Below are 27,571 nucleotides of genomic sequence, written 5' to 3'. Positions count from 1 at the left end.
TTGCATTTTTCCGAAATACGTGATTATTTTGTGAAAAAAGAAATATTATCATTAATTTTCTGTATTTTACTTGTAAAAAGAAAGTTTTTATTTTCCTTTGTTTATCGAAATAAAACAAATAGTGCATTATAAAAGTAGCAAAGCTAAATTTTTAATTAAGTGTAATAAAGATGACTCTTACTGCAAGGAACTTTTTAATTTTGGCATCTAAGATATCTTCTTTCTTCCATTGTGCTCCTATCACTTCCAGCTCTCCTAAAACAGAAATAACACTGTTAGGTTCATTTGAAAAAAAAAAGTACAAAAAAATTTAATATGGAGAGTTCATGGAACTTCGTTTTTCATTCTCGAATAAAAAGCTAAAATAAAAAAATTGCTAATAGAAAAAACGTGCAAATTTTGCTCTTCATTATAACTTAAAAGCAGAAATGAACTAATGCATATAGTTCGAGGAATTGCGTTTTTCTTGCAAATTTTAATCTAATTACTCAAGTAAATAAAGACCCTCGAAGCGTTCATACTTTTTTTGTTATGCCATAGTCACGGTAACATTAGTAGATCATTCTTTTTTAAGTATATTTCTTCAGATCAGAGGCTTAGATAATATTATAGACGTAATGAAAATTGGGTTCATAATACCCGTTTATTTTGCTAAGAGAAATTGTGAAATTAGAGTTCATAACGTACACGAATTTGTTATGTTAATGTATAATCGCTCGAAGTAAAGAAAAGTCATATTAAAACTGTAAAAACAACAGCAATAGCAAAAACAACAAACAAACACATTTCAAAAGACATGCAAAGTTGGAGACACATTTTCCAACATTATGAAACGCGGTGGACCTGGTCCACCGTATTGTTTTTGGTAACAATTCAATTTAAATAATACAATTCTTCAGCAATACAATGCATTTACGCTATAAAAATTAGAGTTGTAATCATTTTAGTTGTTTCTTTACAATATTGTTTAAGGCTAATTATTAGTTTTTTTGTGGGTGACAAAAAAAAGCAACTTTGTGAAAGCATAGTAAATATCATGAAACTAAAATTTTCGCATTCAAATGCATTAACAGTGCAATAATTTCAATGTTGAAAATATTTATACAAAAAATTAAAATTTACATTAAAAAAAATTAATTAAAAGCAAAAATGTTTCATTTTCAGTTTTTAAATGTGTAGAGACAAGGATAAGGGTATAGGTGCATTTCAGACATTGATGGTATCCATGAAACACGTCCTGTTTCCATTTTACTCGTAATTCTTCGAGTTAGCGCTTTTGAGAACTTTAATTATCATCAACGATATCACTTAGATTTAATGTAATTTAATGACAATACTAGTCAAAATGAGTAGTTACTTTTTAACCACTTAACTCATTTACCCGGATCTGACAAAGGCGAGCGTTACTGGCAAATTTGCACGTACCCGTGTCGGATACCTGTGAACGTAACTGGCGTAATTTGCACAAGCCCATATCTGATACGGGCGTTCTTGTAGTTCGCGTTATTTTATTTCTAACTAGTGGTACCCGCACGGCTTTGCCCGTAGTAGAAAATTAAAAGGTCTTTTGGTTCTCCTGTGTATTTACAAATAATGTATTGTAAATTTCTCGCCAATTGGCTTGCCCATGTTACGGTTCCACGTTATGATAACTTGGAAATTTACTCGTCCATCTTATGATAATTTTGCTCGAGAAAATGTTCTTAAAATTGGAATAGAAAAAGAACAAAATCGAATTTTTAAAAAATTGCTTCGAGGTGCACACCCCTATGCTACAAACTAACTTTGTGCCAAACTTCATTAAAATCGGCAGACCGCTCTAGGCGCTATGTGCGTCACAGAGATCCAGACAGACAGAGATCCAGACAAACTTTCAGCTTTGTCATTAGTAAAGATGTACGTCTTTAATTCCGTTCGAGTAATAACAGATAGGATAGATTATTATTGAACTGATTTTCCATAAATGGCAGAATTATGTACCATTTTTCCTGTGTGAACCACTTTTTTTGTATAAAGCAATTTATTGGTGTGGAAAAGGTAATATATCAATTTTTATTGCCAAGCTGAATTTTTAGCAAAAATGCTTTTAGTATGGCAACTTGATTTAGTTTAATTTTTAACATTTTAAATTCAAATCAAGTGCTTTTGCAATTAAAAAAAAATTTGATATTCAGAATAAACATGCTATAAAATCGTTTATACTTTGTATGTATAATGAATTCATCCCCCCTACTTCTATTCCCGCTACTTGTAAAAAATAACTTACACTATACGTATGTATTCATTTTCTGTCAAAAAACTCTCTTTTTTGCACTTTTTCAGAAGAAATTGTCGTTTGGAATGAAGGGGCTACCGTTCTTAGGGGGCCCAACGGCTCAAGGAATTCGAAAAAAGTTGAAAATAGTTAGCAATAAGACTTATTAATGTTGCAAATATACATTGCTTGCTTCTAAGACTGGCCTCCACAGATTTGTTGCAGGAGGAACCAAAATTCATAGATGCGAGCTTCATGAAAACTTACAAGTTCTATATTTTAAAGTTAGAATACGTTAAATATGCTTAAAGTACCAATAACTAACTTTATTAATTACATGAAAATGATTTCAGAGTTTTAGAACTGGATTTAGCCAGATATTATTAAAAAATCAACATAGTGGCATATATATATATATATATATATATATATATATATATATATATATATATATATATATATATATATATATAAAATATCCCCACTAAACGCCAAGTCTCCCATTATGGGACTATACCGTATCTCCGAGCCTAATAAATATTTGTGAAAAATTTCATCTACATAGTATTATTAGAGATGTGTATTGAACCTCAAAACAAATGAAAACTTAAAAGTATTTTCAATATGGTTCGGCCTTTTAATGGGTTAATGTCAGTGAAAAGGGAACACTTCCACGTGATGACAAATTTATCTGCACTTTTGGACATTTCAGGTCAAAGCTACTCAGTAAAATTTACATTTTCGACTTTTAGTCAGCTTTTTGGCTCAAATACCCTCCTGTGCGGTAGTTATTGGAAAGTGTAAACTGGTAGAATAGTGATGGAATCGCCTGGCATTCTTTACACGACAGTCAACTCATCAGGAACATGTGCCGCTACCATTCTAATCCCGATGAATTAAACAAAATTTTTAACTGATTCAACTCATTGGGACACTGCCAAGCGTTCGCTCTGCGCACGAGTGAGCTAGTTGAGTCAACTCGCTTCGGTTTTAACAGCGTTGTAGATCAGTTGCTCGAATAAATTCGATTTTTTAGAAGAAAAGTTGATTCAACGAAGTTGCCTCGTGAAAACACAACGAAAAACACCAGTCAACTAGTTGACAAGAACTTTTTTGGAAAATTGATTCAATTAAGTTGCCGCGTGTGTACGCCTGAAAGTCAAAGTTCAACATTCTAGGAATAATAAAGTCCAAATATATGTGTAAAAAGGTGTCATTTGTCCTTTAAAAGGTGGTTTTTTCGTTAAGCTTTTTAGAGGTGGTGAATGAACTTTAAGAAGAATACGGACTCTACTTCTATATAATGCAGTTAAATTTTGTAAATTTCCAGAAACAATAATTAAATACAGTATAACTCCAACTATCCGAATCAATTGGGACTGGAATCCATTCGGATAATCAGAAATTCGGATAATTGGGCTTTTCCGAGAAAGAAGTCAATCAATTACTGTATCTATGTTGAAAATTAGAGAAAAGACTTTTTTTAAGAAAAAAAAGGCTTTTAAAAATCAAATAGAAATGTTACATTTTTCATGCTAAGCGTACTTACAAGTGCTGTACATTAGTACAGTATGTAGTATGGACATTCCGTGTCGTAAATGAAAGTCATTGTTTGCTGAACATCTCGGTCAAAGTAAGCTGTTTGACTAGTTGTGCGGAGGGAAGGATAATATCTAGCGTAGACAAAATCATTATTTCGTGAATCACAGCAAGTGCAATTACTTTAATTTTTTTGCTCAAATTCTGAAAGCGATTCTGATATTTGGAGTTCGAATAGTTGGAGTTCTGCTATATAATTACTTGCTTAGTAACGGACCTATCTCGAAAGGTCTGTCCGTTACTGAATCAAAAAAAAAAAAAAAAAAAAAACTTGAAATGAATTAAGGAAATCTTCAAAATTTAATTGCATTTTGTAGAATTAGAGTTCATGTTCTTCCTGAAACTCATGCAACGAAACAGACAACATATCTGGAGTCTTTTTAGGCTGTTTTATGCAACAATAGATATTTTAATTAAAATGAAATTGCTCATAAAGCAAAAGTTGTTTGATTTGTGGTGTTGATCAGAATTGAGTCTACGATTATTACATTTGAGGTGTAAAAGGTTAAACAAATACAAAAAATGTAAAAATTCTGATAACGTCAATGTTTTTACGCAAATTCAGCTTCAACGAAAATAAAGAAATACGAAACTTCAAAAGGCGCTTTTCGAAAAGAATTACTTTGTCTAGAAAAAAGAACGTGAGTTGCTTCGCTATAATCCTTAGTTAATTACTGTGCTTAGGACCGAAAACAACTTTTAAATAAGAATCCTTTTTTTTTCTAATGCCCCGCAACAATTCGTAAAATGATTCTAAAGCAACGCTTTTCTGATGAATGAATTGGATTTATTCTCGAAATTTTAATGTTTTTCATTTAGTGGTTGCGGAGGTGATTTTTTTTCTTCTGTTCTTGAAGCAAACAATAATTGTTATGTTCGGTAAAAAGCAATTATGAATGAAAAAAGAAAGTGGCGTTTTAATAAGGAAGCGAAAAGTAATTGAAGAAAAACAAGAGATTTTCACTACTTGTGGATAACATTATTTCTTAGCTTGGTGTGAAGAAATATTTACTTTTTATAGAAATCATAAAAGCAGATTTTCCTTTTTTTAAACAAAATTAAACATCTGCATTCAATCAATGTGATATGAATTGGTTTTGACGGTAGGAACAGAAATTTATTTTGGGAACATGACCATACAAAACACCTATACTCAAATTTCTAACGGTATAGAAAAAATACGAGGAAAGGAGGCGACTGGATTAAGTATGAAGTACTAAGAAAGATAATCTCTAGCCTCATTTTAGTAACAAAACTCAGTGTTTTAAAGACTCAAGTGTGAACGGGGCCACCCCGATGGGAGGTCACCGTGAGCTTTCAAAAATTCCCTTATTCGGCAAAATTATCATAATTCGGCAAATTTTGGAGTTTCAATGTGCAAAACTATCATTATTCGGCGAAATTTGGAGATCCGTTTGGCACAATTATCACCATTCGGAAAAAATGTAGAGCTCCATTCGGGGCAAATTGAGAATTTTCGCCCTCCCAAAAATTTGAGTTAATAGCACCCCTGTGTGTAAAGGGCTTAGTTTTTCATGGCTGATATATATATATATATATATATATATATATATATATATATATATATATATATATATATATATATTTTTGCTTTGCTAAAAGTAATATTTGCTTTTTTTTATTATTAAGGTACCGCATGCAGCCAATGTTTTATAAGACTGGCTTTTTACATGAAAAGCAAAAATAAATAAATGAATAAATAAAAGCATCGGTGCTAGGAAAAACACCGACCACTAAGAAATGTAACGGCATACCAATAAGGGAGGGGGGGGGGTTACTGGAGTAAATAAGTTACCGAATCCATCTTAATTTTATCCCTAAAATTATTAGGTGATTTGTTTGTAACGTTAGTGAAGAGGTGGGTTATATGTAACCCCAACTTTACATATTTTGTGCACTGCACAGCATTTAGCAAATTAAAGAAAGAAAATTTCCAATAGTTTTCTGTTGAAATAAATACTATAAAACCAGTACCGTAAGTGGCATACATACACATATAACGCTAGACATCTAAGAATCACAAACATTTGAATGTAAGAATCCAATTTTTCTGGGGTGTCAGATACCCCACCTTATCAATTTAGGGTCAAAAATAAATCTCAATGTCTTTAACTCAAACCCCTCATTTCGAATTTTTTCGGAAGAGGCAGGCAGAGGATGTATAATTAATACAAAATTTATCAGAAAACAGCAGCCCACCACTTATGTATAAAAACAATTTTTCAAACGGGGGGGGGGGGGGGTTAATTGATTCCCTCTGACTCTCATAAAGGACGTGCTTGCTTTAGCTCTGACATCAAGAAGTGAGTATCTTCAAATGGTTATTATCAAGACTCGAAGAATTGTTCACCAAAACCTTATATAGTTAGTTACTAATAAAAAAAAAGAGGATGATGGTGTTTTTCAAGTTGTTATCAACGTCTAAATTTTAATGCTGTGTATACTTGTGGTAACACTCTATTGGACTCAATTAGCCTAAATTGAATTGTCGCAATAAATACTTTTCACTCTTCTGAAGATTTGAGCATCAGCTTCAGTCGGCTGAAAATTGCGAGAGTAATTTTTTCGCAACTCCGAGTAGATGCGAAGTAATAAGGCTTCTATACGAGTTCTTAAAGAACCGCAAAGAATAAACGATTACGGCTATTTTAAGACCATCGGTTAAAATATCCCTCAATCAATAATTCGAGGCTTAACAAAGGTTCCAGATTTATTCCTGCAAATGAAAAATATTAAATTGCGACTTGAAACATTTTCAAAAGATTGTTTCAGCGTTTTTTGAAGGGGTTCTGACACTAGGCATAAGAAATGAAATAATGTACTGATATGTTTCTCAAAAGTAATAAAAAAATTTTGAAAAAAAAAAAAAAAATAGAACCGACTTCAAAATTGCTCTAAAAAGTGAAAAATAATTTTATTCTTTAAAACACCATCAATAATACTTTTAAACATAATTTTTGAAGTTGGCGCAAAAACGATCGATAAAATCATTCACAGCCATAACTCAACTACAAGTATAAATTTAATTAGGTCCAGTTTCTTCACTACCACATGCATTACGCATTGATGACAGCATATTTGAGTAACGATATAAATGTTTCGTTCCTAACTTTGGATGATTTTTTGATAAAAATATGAACGAAGCATGGTTACAATGGATTTTACTTTTTGTTTTTGCGCCAACTTCAAAAATTATGTTTAAAAGTATTATCGATGGTGTTTAAAGAATAAAATTATTTTTCACTTTTTAGAGCAATTTTGAAGTCGGTTCTATTTTTTTTTCAAAAATTTTTTATTTCATTCTTTTTAGTGTAAATATAGATATTTCAGTAAAAGTAAGAAGTTACCTAGTAAGAAGTTCGGCTCTATATCACTGTATTGCTTTAGAAAAGCCTTTATTCAAAATTATCATTACAATTACAATTAATGTTATATGGCACCAAACTTTTATAACAATGAGTTTCATATTGTAACGTAGATGAAGATAGCGAAGACAATGTGAAAGCGAAATGAAGCGAATACTCGTTAGTCTCAACTCGAGATCTTTATTCAGAACCACGAATGAACGTTACATCTCTTTATATACAACTTGAGAAAGTGCTGGAACTTTCCAGACTTGGAAAGATACAGAAATTAATAGAACATTCGAGAAAATACGGGAAACAGTAGAAACGAAATTTTAGTAAAATTCACTTTGTCCTAGTCGGGATTTGAACCCGGGTCGCTCGTGTGGGAGGCGATAATTCTACCACTGAGCCACCGTTATCCGCGGATGAAAAGTGCGAACTTCGCTACAATATCATTTAATAGGGAAATTGCATAAAAATTACTGTTTTTTGCCCATAACTTTTTTTCTAAAGAACAAATATGGTCAAAAAAAGTAATGGGACCTAAGTTGAGCCATCCCCTATCCATTAAAAAAAGAATCATCAAAATCGGTTCACTAGGTGAGACGCTATGAGTGGACAAACAAAAAAAACCATACATACGGTATGAACTGATAACCGCCTCCTTTTTGAAGTCGGTTAAAAATTAAGTTTGTCTGCTTGTAAATATTTAGATTTTAAGCGTGATCCAGATCAGTTGAAATTTTACAATCGGCGCCTTTTTTTCTCCAGCTTTTATAAATCATGGCTATTAAAATCTTTTTATATAGAGAGAAAATGATTCAAAGTGCTTTTTTGATTTAAATCGAAGCCTTTTCCTCAAACACGTTATCTTTTACCTTTCCTCAAAAATATGAGTCATGAAAATGCACTCAAACCTGTTTTTGTGTGGTCTTTTTTTGTGCGATTTCTTTTTGTGCAGTATATGAGAATTTCGATCAAATTAGGACTCAGTTGACTAACTTATCTTTAACACGAGTGCTTAATAGGTTAATTTTGAGACAATGTTTTTTTATGCGGTCCCTATCTACCGCACAAAAATAGGTTTGAGTGTATCTGTAAATAGTGTAATCAAATCAAATAAAATATAGATGAAAACAATATTTCATCATTTGGTTGGATATGATTTGGAGTGCCCATTCATAGTTGCATTATCCAAGTGTTAAAGTTAAATAACGTTCCTAAAATATTTCCAAAAAAATAGAGAAGAAAAAGTAAAAAAAGAACAATAAAACAATTTTCAAGTATTATCAAGCGGATCATATGAAACACAATCCACTATCACAAATCGAATAAAAAGAGCAAACGACAGCTACATTATGGGAAAAACAATAATCAATCTTGACTGCTAAAAAAAAAATTTAAAAAAAAAAAAAAAACGGTAAAATTTATCAATGTGCTTTAGATGGTAAATTTTTGGATTCTGTAACTCCTCATGCCATCATTTGTCCCCTTGGGCAGCCGGTTCATAATATAAAAAAAGGATTATTTGAAAGCTTAGAAAGCGCTTGAAGTCGGCATACAGTAACTTAAGAATGCATTCTCAAACTATTATAAATGTGTAAAAAAAGGTTTATGCGCTCCTAAATTACAATGTAAAAGTTGCTAAAAAACAATGTAAAAGTTATAACATTGCTGTTCCTCTATTTTTTTTTTGTCTTTCAGCGAACTTAGTCCTATGAGCACCATATCAAAAAACATTTTCCCGTTGTAAAAATTTTTTCAAAAAAAAATCTTGGAAGCATCTCCTGTTGTTTACGAGTCATACCGCAGATCTTTTTAGCAAAGAAACTTGCCGTATTATTTATATTTTTTCTAGTTACAGTCACGGATATGATTAAAGCTTAAATGGAGTTAAGTATACCCAGAATCTAGCTGTAATATGTTGTATTATATTTCTGGGGATGCACCGTCCCTATTGTTTATCAATTGATAAACTATGGAGGTTTGGTATCCCCACAAATATAAACATACATTGTTTGTTTTATAAGCAAACTTAATTTCATTTTTAATCTTATTTATATTTGCGGATAGAACTTGAATTAATATAAATAATACGGGTCGTTTCTTTGCTGAAGATCTGCTGTGTAACTCCTATGTAACGTGCGGTTTGACCAAGATTACATTCTTTTTTATGATGTGGAATTTTTTTCAGATATTGGGCTCATAGGAGTGAGTTCGATACTTTGGTTTTATAACGAAAATATTGTGAAATAGATGTAAAACAAACCTCCAGAAAAAATACCGTATTTCATAATTTAAGAATTTTAGGGGGAATACTCCCATGAGTCTGCCAACTTGCTACAAATGTTCATTCTTTTCCCTCTATAGCCTCCCACCAGAAGAATGTTAATGGTTAATATAATGCACCATTCCCATTCAAATAAAAATGTCTATGAAACTGTCGAAAACTAAAAATATTTGTTTATACATATATACAGGGTGTTCCGTTTTAACCTGCAAGACCTTTGTTTTCGCAACCGTTAGTCCTAGATGCATACTTTCAATTGCAAAAATGTTCAAAATCAGATGCAGACTTACGATATTTGAAGGTTTGAAGCAAAAATAAAAATGAGTCAAAAAATACAGAATTTAACTTTTTATACGGGTCCCAGGTTCCCTAACTAATATTTTGAGAAATAATCTGAATTGAAAACAATAACTGACACAAAGAACTTGACATTTGTGCAACCAAAACTTCAGGAGATATTCGAGTTTTAAGGGATCATACAAAGGATGAGATTGGAACTTATTGCCCTTTCAGAAGAATGACAGGGCGTCAAAGTAAGAAAAACAATGTATTTATATCTTTCATTGCTATTCAAAAATAAATGCAAATGTTATTCCGTGATACGCAAAAACATAGTACAAAACCTCGAGCAATTTCAAAAACCACACTTTATGCACACATATAATTTTAAACATTTGTTAACAGCTATATTTTCCCCCAAAATGTGTTATTGACGGCGAGTGAAAAGTGGTGTAAGTCAAAAAACGCTGCGTTTCAAATCTTGGTGAATATTGTTCGTATTAATTTCAAACTTTTTGTGTTGGAATTATTTTTCAATGGACATTATTTCCCTAAATATAAGTTAGGGGACCTGGGGCCCGTATAAAAAGTTTTTGTATTTTTTGACTCATTTTTATTTTTACTTTAAACTTTCAATATCTTAATCCTGATCTTGAACATTTTTGCAATTGGAAGTATACATCTAGGACCAACTGTTGTGAAAATAATGGTTTTGTAGGTTAAAACGGAACACCCTGTATTATATATATATATATATATATATATATATATATATATATATATATATATAAGGGTGTCAACCCTCCCCCCAAAAAAAATTCAAGTCGCACACCTCTTATGTTTTTCCTTTTAAGTCAAAACAATTGTAAAAAAAGTTTCATCGAATTTGAACAACGGCAACCCATGTCGACTTGCACCTGAAAGTGCGAATTAGCACTGTGTAATAGACTGAATAAAAAAAAAAGGAAGTTCGAAAATTACTGTTGATTAAACGTTTCCCTTATAGCCCCACATGAAACACAAAAATATTTATCCAAATCAAAAAATATTTAATAGCCAGCAAGAGGCCTAAAATTTGTAATTTTATTCAAAAAATTGATTTTTTTTCTGTATATTTTTAAAAAAAATGTTAAATAAATTTTAAGGAGTTATTAAGCTGAAAAATATAAACAGTGGAGTCGACAATTAGCGTGAAATAACAATTTTTGCTCTCTTCCAATATTTAAGTCTCCCACATGGCACTCAAAATATGTTTTTTTTTTCAATTTTAAGATAAATTTTCATTTTGAATATAGTATTTTTTTATTATTCATTTGCAAACGTTGATTTGAAAATGTGTTCGCTAATAATTTTTAAACTTGATATTTTATTTTAATGCATATGTAATTTTTAAAAGGTAAATCAAAAGAATCAATTTTTTTGAAGAAAATTTAAAATTTAGGCCTTCTTCTGACACCTAAATAATTTTTAACTTAGATATATATTTTTGTGGTACATGTGGGGCTATATTGGTAACGTTTTATCATCATGAAATTTCGAGCTTCCAAATTTATTTATTTTTTTTATTCGGCGTACAACACAAGGCTAGTTTACATTACCAGGCGCAAGTCGGCACGGGTTGCCGTTATTTAAATTATATGAAACTTTTTTTCCAATTGTTTTGATCTAAAAGGCGAAATATATGAAGGTGTGGAACTTGAAAAACCGACTTTCGTTTTTTTGGGACACCCTAATATATATAGGGGAAAAGGGGGCTCATGTGAACACGGGGCACACGTGAACATGGCATGTTTTACTAAGATCACTTCAAGCTGGAAAATTTCTCAAATAAGGACAGTACCAGTTGTACCCCTTGGACAAACATTTAGAGCAATGAGCCATTTTATGTATCTGTGATGGCAACTCTTTTGTTTTAGCAGGTGTTGAAAAATTTTTATCACTGTCTTCTTCACGTGATAACATTTTGAAAACTAACTGCTAATCTAAATCTTAATTATTACGAACCATTGCATGAACATTCAGGTAAATTTATGACAATGTTTAAATTTTTTTTATTAAGAAGTATTTTTTTTTTTTTTTTTTTTCCTTTTTTTTTTTTTTAGCGAGTTAGCTCTAAGTAGACGATGGGGCACTTGTGGACACAACATCTAGGGGCACAAGTGAACAGTTCCCATTGCCGCTCTCCGTAATATTATTATTAGTGTAGGATATTGTAAAAAAACGTGTAAATATTTATAATTATCATTTTACTATTATCAGTTCTTAAATTTATTGTTATTAATATTACTAAATATTTATTTACGTTTGTGATTTTTATTTTTTAAATGTTTTGTTACTAAATAGTTGATTAATAATTTAGTGCTATATAATATATACAGGAAATAAAAAGACACAAAATACTTTCATTTAATTAAAAACTGAAGTTGAAAATCACTTTAAAATACATTATCAAACAATGTATGAAGCTTAAAAGCAAAATATTTATGAAATAACCCTTGCATAATAAAAAATTCTTTGTATTACGTAGTCATATGTTTTTTTTCCTAGTCTATTCAGTGTTTAGAACAGGCTACGAGACTTTAGAATTTGACAATGAGCTGTTATATATTCAGGAAAAAATATTTTCTTAGAAGAACAATTACTGTGGCATTGAAACTGACGCAGTACAGGTTACAAACCCTTCAACATATTTGTTTTTCAGGTACATGTTTCATATTGAAGAATTTTCCTTTAAAATATGATGCTTCACCTGATTTTTCACCCGTGTTCATATTTGCCCCAGGCCTGTCCACATTTGCCCCCCTCTAGGGGCACCAGTGAACAACTGCAGATGTTTTTTTTAAATACCATAAAATAAAGAAATATTTAAAAAAAAAAAATTCAAAAAAATCCATGACACAAAGAAAAGTTTATTCAATCATGGGTACCCTTTTGCGTTGAGAAATTGATAATATTTTTGGAAAAATAAAGAAAGGAAAAAGAATTGTTCACATGTACCCCCTTTTCCCTTATATGACTCTATTTTCAAAAAGTAGGGGTGATTTGGGAAAGTGTTTTTTATACTTGGATTCAGGCTTTTTTTTTTTTTAACTATCAGCAAGAATGGTGTAAGAAGCATTTTAAAGGTTTTTTGTCTTGCCCTGCTGTGTAATGAAAGGGCTGGAGATTTATTACAACTAATGTAATTTTGCTCATTTAAACAGCGATAATGCATTAAGTAGGCGGGGAAATAGTGCAAAATGTTTTAACAATTTTTCAGACACAAAGCAAAATTTCCCAAATATTTATTTTCAATAATTGATGAATACCAGAAACAAATGACGTCAAAAATAAATCATTCAAAATCTAACGATAAAAAAGTAAATGTCAGTTTCACACGTTTCATTTAATTTTTTTCTTTGAAACCCATGAAAGTTACTTTTTTGCCATGCAAAACTACTTAAAGTAAATCTAAGAACTTCATGAGGGATTTTATCAACTTCTGTTCATAAAAGACGATGAAAAGCAATTTCGAAACGTTAAGTTGAGGGATTAATTTAAAGAGGAAAAAAAAGTATTGAGCTCGTACCCTAGAAATTTCTTTCAGCAATATTTCAAACCTGTTTTTTTTTCCTAATTTTCTCAGAACAAGATTCCATGTTATTTAACATACTTAACGTTTACATTGGAAAATATGTTAAGTGATAAAAATTTGAAGCAATGGACATTTTACATAATGGATGAAAAATAACATGTTAAGCATTTTAAATGTACATTTATAATGCAGGGTGATTAAAATAAAAATGTTTTAACACATATCCTATAATGTTTCTTAATTTATATCAATTGCGTGTTTATGCGTTATTATGTGTTTTGATTTTGAACTTACTGTCTGATTTAATGTGTTAAAAAAATTTTAAACACATTTAAACATTTATTCCTTTTATTATTATTTTGTCATAAAAAAACGATGTAGGGCCGTTCCACGTAAAACAGTCATTTTGTACCGCACGTGATACCTCATATATATCATTAAAAATAATATTTTAAAATATTAATGAACAAATTTTTTCTGATTAACAAATTACAAACTTATGCGTGATATCTTAATCATAGAATTTCGTCATTGTTCTTAAAAATTATTAATCTTTAATCAACTGTATGAACCTTTACGTGCGGGACATAGGGTTGACTTTTTCATGGAATGGCAATATAACACTTTAAAACTTCATTTGTTTAGACCAGCAGCTAATTCTAAGGATTGGTTTCGAATATGAAAAATTCATATCACTATTATAATGATTTCGGTTTTCGTTAGCGAAAATTTGCGACAGAGAGCTTGATTCTATATTTGCATTTCCAGAATTAAGTTCTGGCATGTAAAATAGTAAGCTAGAAGAATGTTACTTTACGAAATTTCAATTCGTGTAAACATACGTAGTGTTTTTTTTTTTTTTACTTTTCAGAACTGTACATTTTTCCATTGTCTCTTTCGATTTATTTCGATAGGACAATCGTGAGTTAAAAACGGAATGATGTGGTCAAAAAATGTGAGTACGATGAAATCGTTTTCTTTTCAATAATTTTGGTTCAAAATAAATAAAATTTACTATCTGAGGAATATACAAAAAGTTAATGTTGTATTGATTTTTACCAATCTCCGTATGCAAAATGATTTTATAAACCTCCATTAGCTACTAAAATAATTTCTTTGTAGTGTTTTTTTATTTTTGCGGTTACTGCAGAAAATTAGTTTGAATTAGTTCCCGAATCAACTCTTAATACTGCAACGAATCTCAACCTTTTAATCATTACTTTTAAATATGTTAATGCTAATGCATTTTTAGGGGTGCTAAACTTCAGAGTAGTCCTCCTGGAAACTAAGATATATTACCTCTTCTTGGTTAACGAAATTTAGGCATTTCCTCCTTTTCAGAAATATATAGATCTCTCTATCGACACTATACGAGAGTTGCTGCCTTTTTAAAATAAAATAAGATGAGTTATTCGCTCATTTTGCTAACTAAATTCTGTAACTGAATCGTCTTGGGTATTAAATATTGTCACCAGAAAATAAATTTGCTTTCCCTTTTTGTTTTTTTAATCTCAGGAACTAAATTTTTTCTTTTTTTCAATATTTTCAATATGTTATTTATTTTTCCCCCTTAGAAACTAAAAATTGTTATTTTGTCATTTTACTAACGAAGCGTTAATTCCTCCATTTAAAAACAAAATTTGTCCCTTTTAAAACTTCTCTTATTTATTGTACAATAGAATTATCCTGTTTAAAAAAAACTTCCATACTGTCTTATTTCTTGAACTAATAATTTTTTACCGTTTTTTTAAAATCAACTTTGTATGGTTCTTTGATAGCAGTTTAATTTTCCTTTGGATTTGTTAAAGATTTAAATATCAGAGAAAGAGTAAGGTAAGACACAAGTAGTGGCCAGTGCTTAATTAGTGGCTTCTTCAAGGTTTATATTTCAAAAGTAGGATTCCAAGTCTCTCAAGTGATTCAAAAGTGCATCAAACGTGCAGGAGGTTTTACCACCTACATGTTTGAATCCATTGGAAAACCTGGAATACTATTTTTTTTTTAAATATAAACCTTGAAGTGGCCACTACTGAAGCACTGGTGTGTTTACCTTACTTTTGCAGAAAATCTACTTTTTATTTGAAATTAATAACTTACAGTCAGATGGCTAAAATTTATGCTGAATATGAAATAGTACTTTGCTTTAAGGCAGCGTTTTTCAAAGTGCATGGCCAGACAAGTCTATATGCTCATCCCGTGCGCTTTGGAACGTGATTAAATAACTAAAAATTACTACCAGATTAATAATTTCTATAAAGATACGTGCTATAGTTTCTTATTTCGTTATTTGAATTTGAGGTATTGTTCATTCTTGACGCCTCTTACCACTGTGGATTTCAGGTCTTTAAGGATTTGAGGACTCTCTGAAACCTTTTTACGCGACGCAAAGGAGGGTAATGTGTTTATCAGTCTATGTATGTATGTCCGTTTTTATGTGGCGTTCTGCAGGCTAAACGCCTTGACCAGTTTTGGTAATTCTTACGTCAATCGATTTGTCTTAACCTTGGGAGTGTCACTAAACACATGACAATAATCAAAAGTAACATTTCAAAAACCGGTTGCCATTTTGTCAGTTCGGGATCGGCGCACGTTGGGTGTTGCACACTGTGTCGCACGCTACCTGCGTGTGACAAATGCAGGTAGTTTTCGCTGCCTGAATTTTTTTGTTTACTAAGTCTACTAATTGGGGTCTCAATGGCAGAGTGGTCTAAGCGATTGCTTCTCCCACTTGAAGCGGTGGGTCAAGACATCCTCGCTCCGGATGTACTTTCCCCTCTTTCTGATGTAAATTCTTTCATGTGTTCTTTATATGTATTTTGTACTGTAATAAAAAATGTATCATGCGTAACGAAGGCAAGACACTCAGATTGTAGTCCTCATCAAAATAAACCCGTGCAATAAGCAACAAAAGAAAGAAAGTCTACTCATTCGATTTTCATCTCTAACATGTTGCAATTGTTTTTGCTTTGATTCAAAGGACTGAGTTTCGCGACGTGTACTTTCTTGAGAGGCTTTCTTAGTTTTGCGAGAAAGATTTGACTGACGTTTCCGATTTCGCGTCATCATGAGTTACACAGGCTGTTTATATAGCTGTGCTGTGGTTGACTTAAGTTCGAACATTTTTGCCGAAGGTCAAGCACATGTGGCTTTAAGCCGAGTTAGGTACCAAGAGGGACTAATTATCAGTAGTTTGGACCACCGCAAGTTACTTAATAAACCTCACGATACGAACAAACTCTCTCAATGAAATGAAAAGGTTGAGAAATGTACCGTCTTATAATCACAATAACGAAGTCAATGAAAGTTAACTAAAAAATGTAAAATAAAAAACTATTAAATAAAAACAAAAAACCCGACTGCGTAAAAACCAAAATAACTGAAAAGGAAAATGCATAAGCCAAGTAATTTAGAATGTATTAAGTACTACTGAATAACTACTCCGTTGAAATAGTTTTATAACCGTACACAGATAAGACAATTCATAAATTCAAAAGCAGAATAGAAGGATCAACAGTCGGGGCCCATTCAAATTTTACGGGGTTCCTTGAATCAGAAAGGAATGGGCTCCGACTGTTGATCCTTCTATTCTGCTTTTGAATTTGTGAATTGTCTTATCTGTGTACGGTTATAAAACTATTTCAACAGTAGTTATTCAGTAGTACTTAATACATTCTAAATTACTGGGCTTATACATTTTCCTTTTCAGTTATTTTGGTTTTTACGCAGTCGGGTTTTTTGTTTTTATTTAATAATTTTTTATTATGTGTGTTGCTGCTGTGAGTACTGTGCAGCTTAAGAATGTTGTCACCCGGCTTTGGGCGAGTCCACCTCAAAATCGGTTGAAAACAAGGTAAGAAAGGGTTTCTTTAATCAACCGTTGGCAGAATAAGTTTTTTTTTTTTTTTTTTTTTTGTAAAGCATCGTTGTTTATTTACAATGATAAATTAACTTCAATTAAACTGTGGGGTCTAACTTCCTGATAAAGGGAAGATTATGGAAGTCTTATTTTTCTCTCTCTTATCGCGCGCGCGCATTCAGAGCCATTTTCCATGAATTCGATGATTTTGACACTGTGACCGAGCTACATCAATACGGAGCCGCACAATGTCTGTGCTCTTTTTTTCATGTTTATTTCCGTTTTTTGTACATTAGCGATTGTTATACACCTTAAAAAATAAAGTGGGGAGCACACGGCTTTAAAGCCTACGTTAAATCCCTGCAAATTGAAGAACACTTCTATTCATCCTTACCAAAAATAATATATTTAAAGCTTATAATCTTATTTTATTGCACTCTTTACTACCCTCCCCCCTTCCCCCTTTTTTGAAACATATAACCTGTTCAGTTTTTCACTTTCCAGTCATGAGAATTTCGGTTAAATAGCTTTTAATATGGTTCCTGGAAACCAAGATTCGTTGATCATTTAGTGTGTAATCAGTTTTAGATGGAAGATGGTAGTTAACTCTCTCTAATTCTGTCATCAATCATCCACAAAAATGTTTTCCCCTTGCTGATATTCCATCGTGTGTCTTTCGACGTGCACGTACCACAAATATAGAACTGCTACTTTAGAGAGATGTTAGCATCAATTGACATAGAGAAAGCATGGTAGATTTTACTTATGTCAAGTTGAATTCTCAAATTTATGGCAATCATCCCCCAGCTTAAATTTCAGTCTACATTAATGGGAATGAGAGCCGACGTGGGATCCTTTTCCTAGTAGTATTTATTAAGCAATTTTGATCATAATGATTTGTCTGCTGTAACCTGATGCTCTTGACAGTCGGTCTGGCCATCGCGTCTGATGGAGCACCAGGAGTGCTTGATGGATGATGTTTTGTTTACATATTAATTGGGAGCAATCGTGGGAGTTTTCCTAAATAATTCATTCGAGGTTAATTTGAATAAAACTTCGTCTTTTACGTGTGATCAAGAAAGCTTTTGGCATTTTTCAATGTCGATAGGAATAAATAACACGCTCAAAAGGTTAATAAACGAGATGTGATATCAATTTCTTCTTTTTTCGCAGAGTATGTTTTATAATAATCTTATTCCATTGGTGTACCTAGAAAGGGTGACACCCAGGGGCGGTGATTTGTGGTGTCATCCCCCTATAAACATAGAAGAAAAACAATTTGGTTTAAAATTCTAAGTAAACATAAAAACATGAAATTCGAACAATTTTCAGAAGCAACTACGTTTGTGTTATAACGAAATTTTTAAGTGGGAAGTTATGAAAGACAAATAAAAACTATGGACGCTTTTTATGTAATTTGCCTCTTGATGCATACATACAGGCCGTCGAGAGGTCAAAAAAGCATATGAATGCATTAGTTGAATTTAATAGCCCCTTAATTATTTCAAACGTATCTTAAACACAGGGAAATAAATATAATGAGGTTCAGTTTTTTGGTATAAGAAAAAGTTACTGCGAGGTCTAAGTATTAACAATATGAACCTAATCCTGAGTACAGTATTCCAGTATTCACTCTATGATGTGGGATGGGAAAAAGGGAGTCCGATGGTTTCTTCTAAGAGAAAATTTTCAAATTTTAAGTCTTAAAAATGCATTTTAGCTTCATATTTTTCAAAAACTTGAAATTCTACTTTGGGAGTCACCTCCCAGACGGGTGACACCCGGGGCGGGTCGCCCCCCCCCCCAGCTCCCCGTAGTGACACCACTGCTTATTCTTTCTTGGATGGACAAAACATTCTTTTTTTTTTTGCAGTATCATAATGTTAATATTAAGTGCTTAAACATTAACAAAAGCTTTAAATGTAAATATAAGTAGCAGTAAATATGTTAGCTTTCTTCAGTCATATATGAAAACAATGCACACGTGACAATTAGAGGAAGTGTAAGTATTTTGGAATGGACGGTTATTTTGGCATTGTGTGGTTTCGATCCCGCTAAGTACAGCTGTTTTGAAGAAGCATAATAAATTACAGAAGAAACCGATTAACAGAGCCGATAGCGAATTTTTTTTTTATTTTTTTTAATGAGCCTTCTAAAACTTATATTTTTCAGTCATTGTCTGTGCTATTGGTCCTTTTGAAAACATTGCATCGAGAGTCAAGAACGAGCAATGCTTTGTCTCTAGTTGCCATGTGGCCCTATTGAGCACCAAGTGAAATGTGTTGTCAGGTGATTGACCCCCCCCCTTGAAAAATAATGTAAATTCAGAAAATTATTGCATACGAAGTATGAGAAATAATATATTTTTTTTTTGATAAGTATGTTATTTTTTGAAAGTGCATCTTTGAAAATTAAGTTTCGTGTACAAAAATAAATAAATAAATAAATAAAAATAAATAAATATAAATAAATAAAAATAAAGTATTTAATAAGCAGTTAATTTCCTTTCTAATATGTTGAGCAATAAAACATCGCTTTATATGTGTTTAAAAATGTATTATTGTTTTTTTTTCTGAAAGATGTAAATTTCGTTCAGCTGTTTGCTGCAGAAACAGGGGTAGATTGTTCCTAGGCATGTTAATAATACTCGAAACTCCAATATCTTTTCCTCTTTTGCTTAAGAGTATCTTTGCCGTTGCCTCGTTTCTTTTCTAGATGAATTATATTTCATGAAAAAATGAGCCAATATAAATATTTATTGATATTCAAATAATGGAGACATTTTTTGGATTTTTATGCTTAGCTGAATTGGATTTTAAATTGATTATGAATTTAAACTTTCACTGTATAATTTTTCAGCACGGACTGTGCCGATTCCTGAAAATTGATATCTTATGCAGGCACCTATTCTTGCCGATTTACAATACACCGCTGTAAAGAAATCTCTATGTTCGGCCATGCACAGGAGAGTTTTCTAAAATATGTGTTGATATCTAGGTGATGTGAATTGGAAACTGAAACTTCACGTAGAGTACGCTAAAAGAGTCGTAGCTTTTCATTCAGCGCTCAATCATTTTCTGTTATGTTTATGCATAAATGCGTTGTTGTTTATTTTAGATGGTGTGCAGAGTTATACGGTACATTGCTCAAAATATCACTGCCATCATCGAAAAAGAAGTAAAACGGAGGAGAAAGAGCAAGATACATATTCTTTTATTAACTCTACCCAAAATGAGTTAAACACCGAACTCAGTGCTAAGCATCCACCAAAAAAAAAATAAATAAATAAATAAAATAAAAAATAAAATAAATAAATAAATAAATAAATAAAATAAAATAAAAATAATAATAATTAAAAAAATAAGGTAAAAGCCGTGAATCGTCCTAGTAAAAAGCGAATCGAGAACTTACATAGGAAACTCGATCAACTGATGAAATTAGGACCGGACCTCCTTCGGTAAATCGGAGATTTTGAATTATAAGAGGTAGGGTTGGTTGGAGTAAGTGAGACCCCTTTTAAGAACGGTTCGCTTTTAAAGTCTTATACAAAAGTTCTGAAACAGAAAAAGTTAAATTGATTATCTTATTTTATCTTTCACATTATTAATAAACAAAAGTTCATCATCATTTTCTAAAATAATTCTTGAAATATGATTAACGATTATGTTTTTTAAAAAATCCAGATGGGTGTCCCACTTACCCCATAAATAAGGGGTAAGCGGGTTATCCTCCTATTATTTAAATTCTAACCAAGCATATCTAAAAACGGTGCAGGGGGTTTTACTTGACAAAAGGTAAATTTTTAGCATGAATTATTATTATTATTATTATTTTTTGTAAATGCATCCATTCATGAGATATTAACTGTTTTCGAAGTCTGCGCGACGGAAAATTGAAAAGCAAAAAACAAAACAATTACATCTGTGAAATTTATTGAAAGCCTATTGGTACACATTTTACTTTTACATATAAAAGTGTGTTGAATAAACGTAATACAGTTGATTAAGATAAATTTTGGTAAATTGCCAAAACTATAAGTTGAAAAAGATACTGGAAACACTAAATGGCTGCTTCTAATTAAAGTGGGCTAAGGAAGAACTATTATCACTTTATCCTTAGGAATAATTCCAACATCATCTGCGCCAGGCCAATAAAAAGTCACTATTTCTATTCGTTCTTGCAAATTCAGCAGTATTTTTTAAATTTGTATCATCCAACTTCCAACAATACTTTATGATTATCTTTGATGTAAGTTTCACAAATAAAATTGCTTTTGATTTTAAAATCCTCACTATTAGGGGGATCCCATTTATCCCATAGTGAGGGGACCCACTTACCCCTTATAGCAAACATTTACGGGGTAAGTGAAACCTCTCCTCTTAAACACTTATTAACAATATTTTATACAAAAATTTTTGTTGCAATATGCACTTTAAGTTAAACTGTACACGAAAGTTAAATCAAAATAACAATAAAAACCTTGAAACACTTCTTTGAAAAATGTTGCTTGAACTTGCAAAAAAAAAAATATTTTCAGGTTTTTTTTTTTTTGGCAAAGTCATAAACCTAGAAAAAATTTTCACGAAACCCAAATATATGCAAGACCAAACACTGTGAAAAAATATGATATGATCAGCGTAAAAAAGTATAAGATTTATCGATATTTCAGTTTTAGGGAAGTTACCCACTTACCTAGTGGCATCCCCCAACCAACCCTAGTAAAAAATGACTGCCAGGAGACAGAAGAAACTTTACTCTGGCCTTAAACATGTTCGCATGTACAAAATGACTACTGCATATGAGGCAGTGAGAAGCAAAGGGATGTAAATGGAAATTTTCAAGTTTTGAGTAAAATGCGTTTAGAAATAAGATCCTAGGTAGGCTTTCATTAAAATGTTTTTCTAAATCATAATGTATATCAGCACCTACCAGGGCTACTAGCATTATCTCTTGCCCCAAAACAGATGAGAGGTTCACCTACAATTTGTACTGGTTATCTCTAAATTTTCAATTTTGCCACTTACATCCCTTTGCTTCTCACTGCCTCACATGATGTTTTTAACTTTTATGCTCCTATTATAGGCACTTTTGTTCAGTAAATGTCACACAAGTCTGAAAATGCTACGTAACTTTGGTAAAACGTCATAAAGTTATCTCTAATCCTTATTGTGTTAATACTGAAGTCAACTGCATTTCTTTTTCTTTAGATATAATGCGTAGTTAGAAAAAAAATTACCTAATAAAAAAACAATTCCACATTCGATTGCATTTGTTAAAAAATAATTACCTCACAAAACAATACTTGACTTCCATATTCGATTTGCTTTCGAAATTCATAGCATTTAAAAAATGAGAGCTATTTAGTGTTGAAAGATATACTGATGGGTTTGAGGTTTGAGGAAAAACAAAAGTGATATACATGGATAATTTCTGTACCTCAGAGCCAGAGGAAGGTAAGTCACATTATCATAGTTTTACAGAAGAGAGGAAAAACCTTTTTCTGGAGCATGCAAAGGATGGAACGTGCTTTCTTTTAACCTTGGTAAAAAATTGAAAAGGATTTTTTTGAAGAATTTCGTTTACATGGCTTGATGCGGTATAGGTTTCTATACACAATGCACTAATAAACAGAAAATCGCAATTTTTGGTCTTACGTCCATCAGGCTCTGATGTACAGATCTGTCAGTGTAATAGAAATGTCTGCTTCGAGTGACCTTGGAGTCAGGTTTGCTTATCGAAAATAAATAAATAAAATTCAGCAAACAGACGTCGGTTAAACGAAGTTTCGGTTGAAGGAGTTCCGATTAACTAAGATTATACTGTATTTGATGTAGCTACATTCCTATTATGTATATTAGGGTGGAACGAAAAAAACAAAGTTTTTATTTTCGAATTGTAATAGTGCAGAAAAATTGCAATTGGTGAAAAATTACAAAACAAAACAAAAATTTTAAAAATCGGATAATATCTTCCGATCCCGCAACGAGCCTAAAAATTTGAAAAAATGGAAAATTTCATGTGTTTTTAGCGATTTTTTAAAAACTTTGCTCCAACGTTTCTTTTTAATACTCTAAGACGGAAAAGTTACGATTGCTGGAGCCTTCGAAATTTAAAAAAACATATTGAAATCAAATAATACCTTCTGATCCAGGAACAAGCATGAAAAGTAAAAAAAAAGAGAAATTTTCATCTTTTCTTATAGTGATTAAAAATTAAATTGTTCTTCTTGTTTTTTCCCCGGTGTTACAGAGAAAAGCCATTTAAAAAACACTATATTACACATAAACATTAATTTATTTCTTGACTTTTAAGGTATCTTCTAAACATGCAAAACTACCATTCTTTACAACAATGAAACATTTTCAAATAATAGAAAGTTATAAAATATTTACCAAATTTACAATCCAGTATACAAGTCTTATTGTTTTAAGTGTTACTTGTTAAAGCTTATAATCAGATTTTTTGGAAAATTCGGGCATAATTGACCTTGATTTCAATGTTGCTCTTATGTAGCCATCTCTTGATTTAAATCCACACACTTTGAGCGAAGCCTCCGTCACTAGCTTCACACATCTTTCGACAGCTTGCGTATGGCAGGGGAATAGTTTTATATCCCAGTCGGGTATAGTGCCTGTTGCAATAAGATTTTCAATGTCTTTGTTAGGAACTTTTCGAAGAAAAGGTGGAGAAGATAGCTTTGTCGTGTTCCAATTAATAATCTCTGTGTAATCTTCTGCTTCGAAATTTAAAGATGGAATGACAAAGTTTCTAATGCTTTTGCCTTTAGAAACAGACTCCCTGGCTTTTAAAATGTTTTTAAACGCTAGTTCTCTTATGTGCCTCCTTTCATCAAACACCATTGCCATTAATAAGTTTTCGGGATGCGCAAAGAAAGAGTTTCTTTCAGTGACAGGTTAAACAACTTGTTTTAGATTGTCAGGTAAGTATCGACAGGTTTGAATTGTTCTGTAAACATGAATGGCACCGTCTGTGAAATTTTTGCGGTTCTTTATTTCAAACCAGACCGGCATGTAACATCTCAAAATAAAAGTCACTATGTCTTTTAAGTCACCTGATGGGATCGATACACTTACGTACAGTCTAAGGACTCTATTTGCACAAGTGAGCCATCTGGAATGTGAGTGTGGGCCAGGATCACGATTTGACAAATCATTTGGGCAATTGCCATCCTTTATTGCCTGAGATATATCTAAAAGATATCTTTGATCCTTGCTCAAGCACTTTCTGTTTACATCTGGAATTGTACAGTCAATTGCTTGAAAATCTATTACTGGCAGTTTTTCGCAACCTCTGAGTTGTTCTCCTATTGGTCCAGAAAACGAATTTGGGCCAGTTGTTCCACCATCCAAATACCGAAAAAGATGGCGAAAAGGCAACTCAATGAAATGTAATAAACAAATAGCCCATTGCAATGGTCGTCCAATATAAATTTCAAATTGACGAATCGCGCCACTTTTCCACCCAGTATTGATTTTAGTACCATCGCAACCTACGATGGCTAAATCATCCAGTGAAATTCTTTGTTCATTTAGGTATGAAACAATGCTATTCACTATGTCTTTGGCTGATCCAGAGTTTGGAGACACGTGGCCAATATAAACGGAATCAGGTTCTTTGATAATAGAATAATGCTGTTCTTTCACTGTTCGCCGAAATTGCTTTGATTCAATCTTATCTATATATAAAGTATCATCTTTTCTTCCGTCAAAATAAATACCCCGAACGGAGTCTTGTTTAATGCCACTTTGCAGACCTTTTCTATTTTGGCTCTTTTCTCTCCTAATTTTTTGTCTATCAACAACTTTAGAAGTATCTGTTTCAGTCACTAAGCCAACGTCTTGAAGCACACTGGATGCTATGGCAGCAGTTGCACGATCAGATACGCCGTAACGATCGTTACTTAGTGCCGTAGTTTTCAGCTTAATCCTCATCTGCCACCGGGTTTTCTTCTCTGGGTCGGTTGACTTGTAATCATTATCAGGTTCTCTCTTGACTGAACAACTTGGTTGTTCTTCATTTGAAAGATCAGATTCATCTTTCATGACTGAAACGCACTCAGTAACTTTTCGTTTTAAGGCATAGGCTTTTCTTTGAAATCTTTTTTTCAACCTTTTTGTTTCCTTTTGGTCCAAAGTTCCAATTTTTCCTATGCCATGTTTCCTCTGAAGATAGTGAAATCTTTGTTCAGAGATCGGTATCTTTTTAGATTTTTCACACGTACATTTCATGTAAATTGGACATTCACAAATGTCTGGGGTCTTTTTACAAGTGCAAACAACATTCATTACGCACTTACACGCAGAGACATCAAAGAGTTTCCTTGCTTCACTTTTAAATTTATCAATCCTTTCTTTAAACTTTGGTTTATCCTTGTCTCTGTTGTAAGATCTCATGAAATTGAGATATTTTTTGTAGAAGATATCACTGAGCTGAGCAATTCTTTTCGGAAACTGTAGGAATCGAGGCCTTATCAAAGATACATTTAACTTTTTGCGCCACTATGTCCTTAACAATGGAAAAACTCACTTTCGTGTAATTGACTTTTCTAGCTAACTCAAATCTCTCTTGAAAGCAACTTTGAAGTACATTTTTATAAGTAGGGAGCTTATTTGTTGGCAAATCTCTCGGGTGGCCAAATATAGGGCACTCAAAGGACTTTCTCGTAATTCTTTTCTGCAAAGATGGATTCATGTTTGAAACACGTTTAGCAGAGCAAATCGACTTCACACGCACATTAGAAACATTGAGAAATACTGATACCAGCACGACTGCTTTATTCATTTAAGTAAGATACCTATAGACACAAGCCAACTAAAAAGCTCATAAATTCAAGATCGTGAGGCGCTAATGGGGCGTATTAGGTGCATACACTGTACTAAGCGGCATAAACAAATATAAACCTCGCGGGATTAAAGGGCCATGTGGACAATTTCACAGGCAGGCTAATACTAAAATATCACATTTGTTTTATAAACAAACGTTCTTCCATCAGTATTTCATACCGAACTTATGAGGATCGTTAAACTAAAATAAAAAAAAAGCTGAAAAAGGGCTTAAAGTTTACATTTTTTCAAACATGTAAATTCGTTGCGCGATCGGAAGATATTGCTTTATTTCAAAAAGATATTTTTTTTGTTTTGAAGTCTTCACTAAACGTAACTTCTCTGTTCTGTAGCCTGAAAAAGTACATTGATCCATAAATGTTAAAAATTCGGAAAAAACCCCCGAAATTCTCAATTTTTTCGGTTTTTTAGGCTTGTTTCTGGATTAGAAGGTATTATTCGATTTCAATTTTTTTTTAAATATTTCTGAAGGCTTTACCAATCGTAACTTTTCCGTCTTAGAGCCTTAAAAAGAAACATTAAAACAAAATTTTTGAAAAATCACTAAGAAAGCACGAAATTTTCCATTTTTTCAAATATTCAGGCTCGTTGCGGGATCGGAAGATATTATCCGATTTTTAAAATTTTTGTTTTGTTTTGTAAGTCTTCACCAATCGCAACTTTTCCGCACTATTACGATTCGAAAATAAAAATTTTGTTTTTTCGTTCCACCCTAATGTATATGCGTCTCATTTAAAGTTGTAAGCTAGCTAGAAATGGTTAGTTTTACATTCCCTTTCTATTTCATACTTTCCGATTGTTTCATGCATCCTTTTCTTGTTTTCTTTTCTTTGAATCGAAAAGAAATTTTCGAGTTTACTTTCGACCAAGCTTAAATAGTCAAAACTAATTGAAATTTGTATCAATCTTGAATTTGACTAAATGAACTTCAACTATGTATTCAGAAAATTCAAGAATAAAAATGACATTTCTTTAATACTGAATAAGTTTTCTAGCAATTTATATTGAAAAAAAATCGATTGTTAATGTTTCTTCAGCGTTTTTCATTTTGGTATGAGCCTCTTGAATTTCCGAAGGGATTTTGCAATCTAAGAGGTTTTTAGCATTTCAAATTCAATAATTTGAAACTTCCACAACAAATTTATTAATGAAATGCTAAATTTTGATTATTTGAAAATTTTCTCTTTTCCGTATGTATATGTATTCATTTTTAGTAGATCAAAATGCTTATTTCCTTTTATGGCAGTAGGATGGTGTTAATAATGAATGATCCTTTTAATGACGGCTCGAAATGTAATTAAATATGTCGTATAAAGAAAATCGTCCCTTCATATCCATTCGTAAAAAATTCTAATAAGTAAGTAATATTTTCCAAAGTTTTCAGAATTTTTGCATGTCAAAAATCTCTATTTTTTTTACGACACATTCATCAAAGAAATGCTATGTCACATTATTTCTGAATTTTTATTTTTGGTGGAGGATTTTCA

At 32.0% G+C, this 27,571-nt stretch overlaps 1 protein-coding gene across 1 annotated transcript in view; it reads right to left on the bottom strand.

Moving 5' to 3' along the window:
* Positions 1 to 27,571, bottom strand: part of LOC129231713 (regulating synaptic membrane exocytosis protein 2-like) — a 179,345-nt gene that overhangs the window by 67,625 nt on the left and 84,149 nt on the right. The window contains exon 4 of the mRNA XM_054866076.1: positions 182 to 255. Coding sequence (XP_054722051.1) covers positions 182 to 255 — 74 coding nt within the window. The remainder of the gene's footprint in view (positions 1 to 181; positions 256 to 27,571) is intronic.

Source organism: Uloborus diversus, chromosome 10 (genome assembly GCF_026930045.1).
Source record: "Uloborus diversus isolate 005 chromosome 10, Udiv.v.3.1, whole genome shotgun sequence".
NCBI classification, from domain to species: Eukaryota; Metazoa; Arthropoda; class Arachnida; order Araneae; family Uloboridae; genus Uloborus; species Uloborus diversus.
Note: the sequence above shows the minus strand (reverse complement) of the source record. Positions and strands in the feature narration are given on the sequence as shown.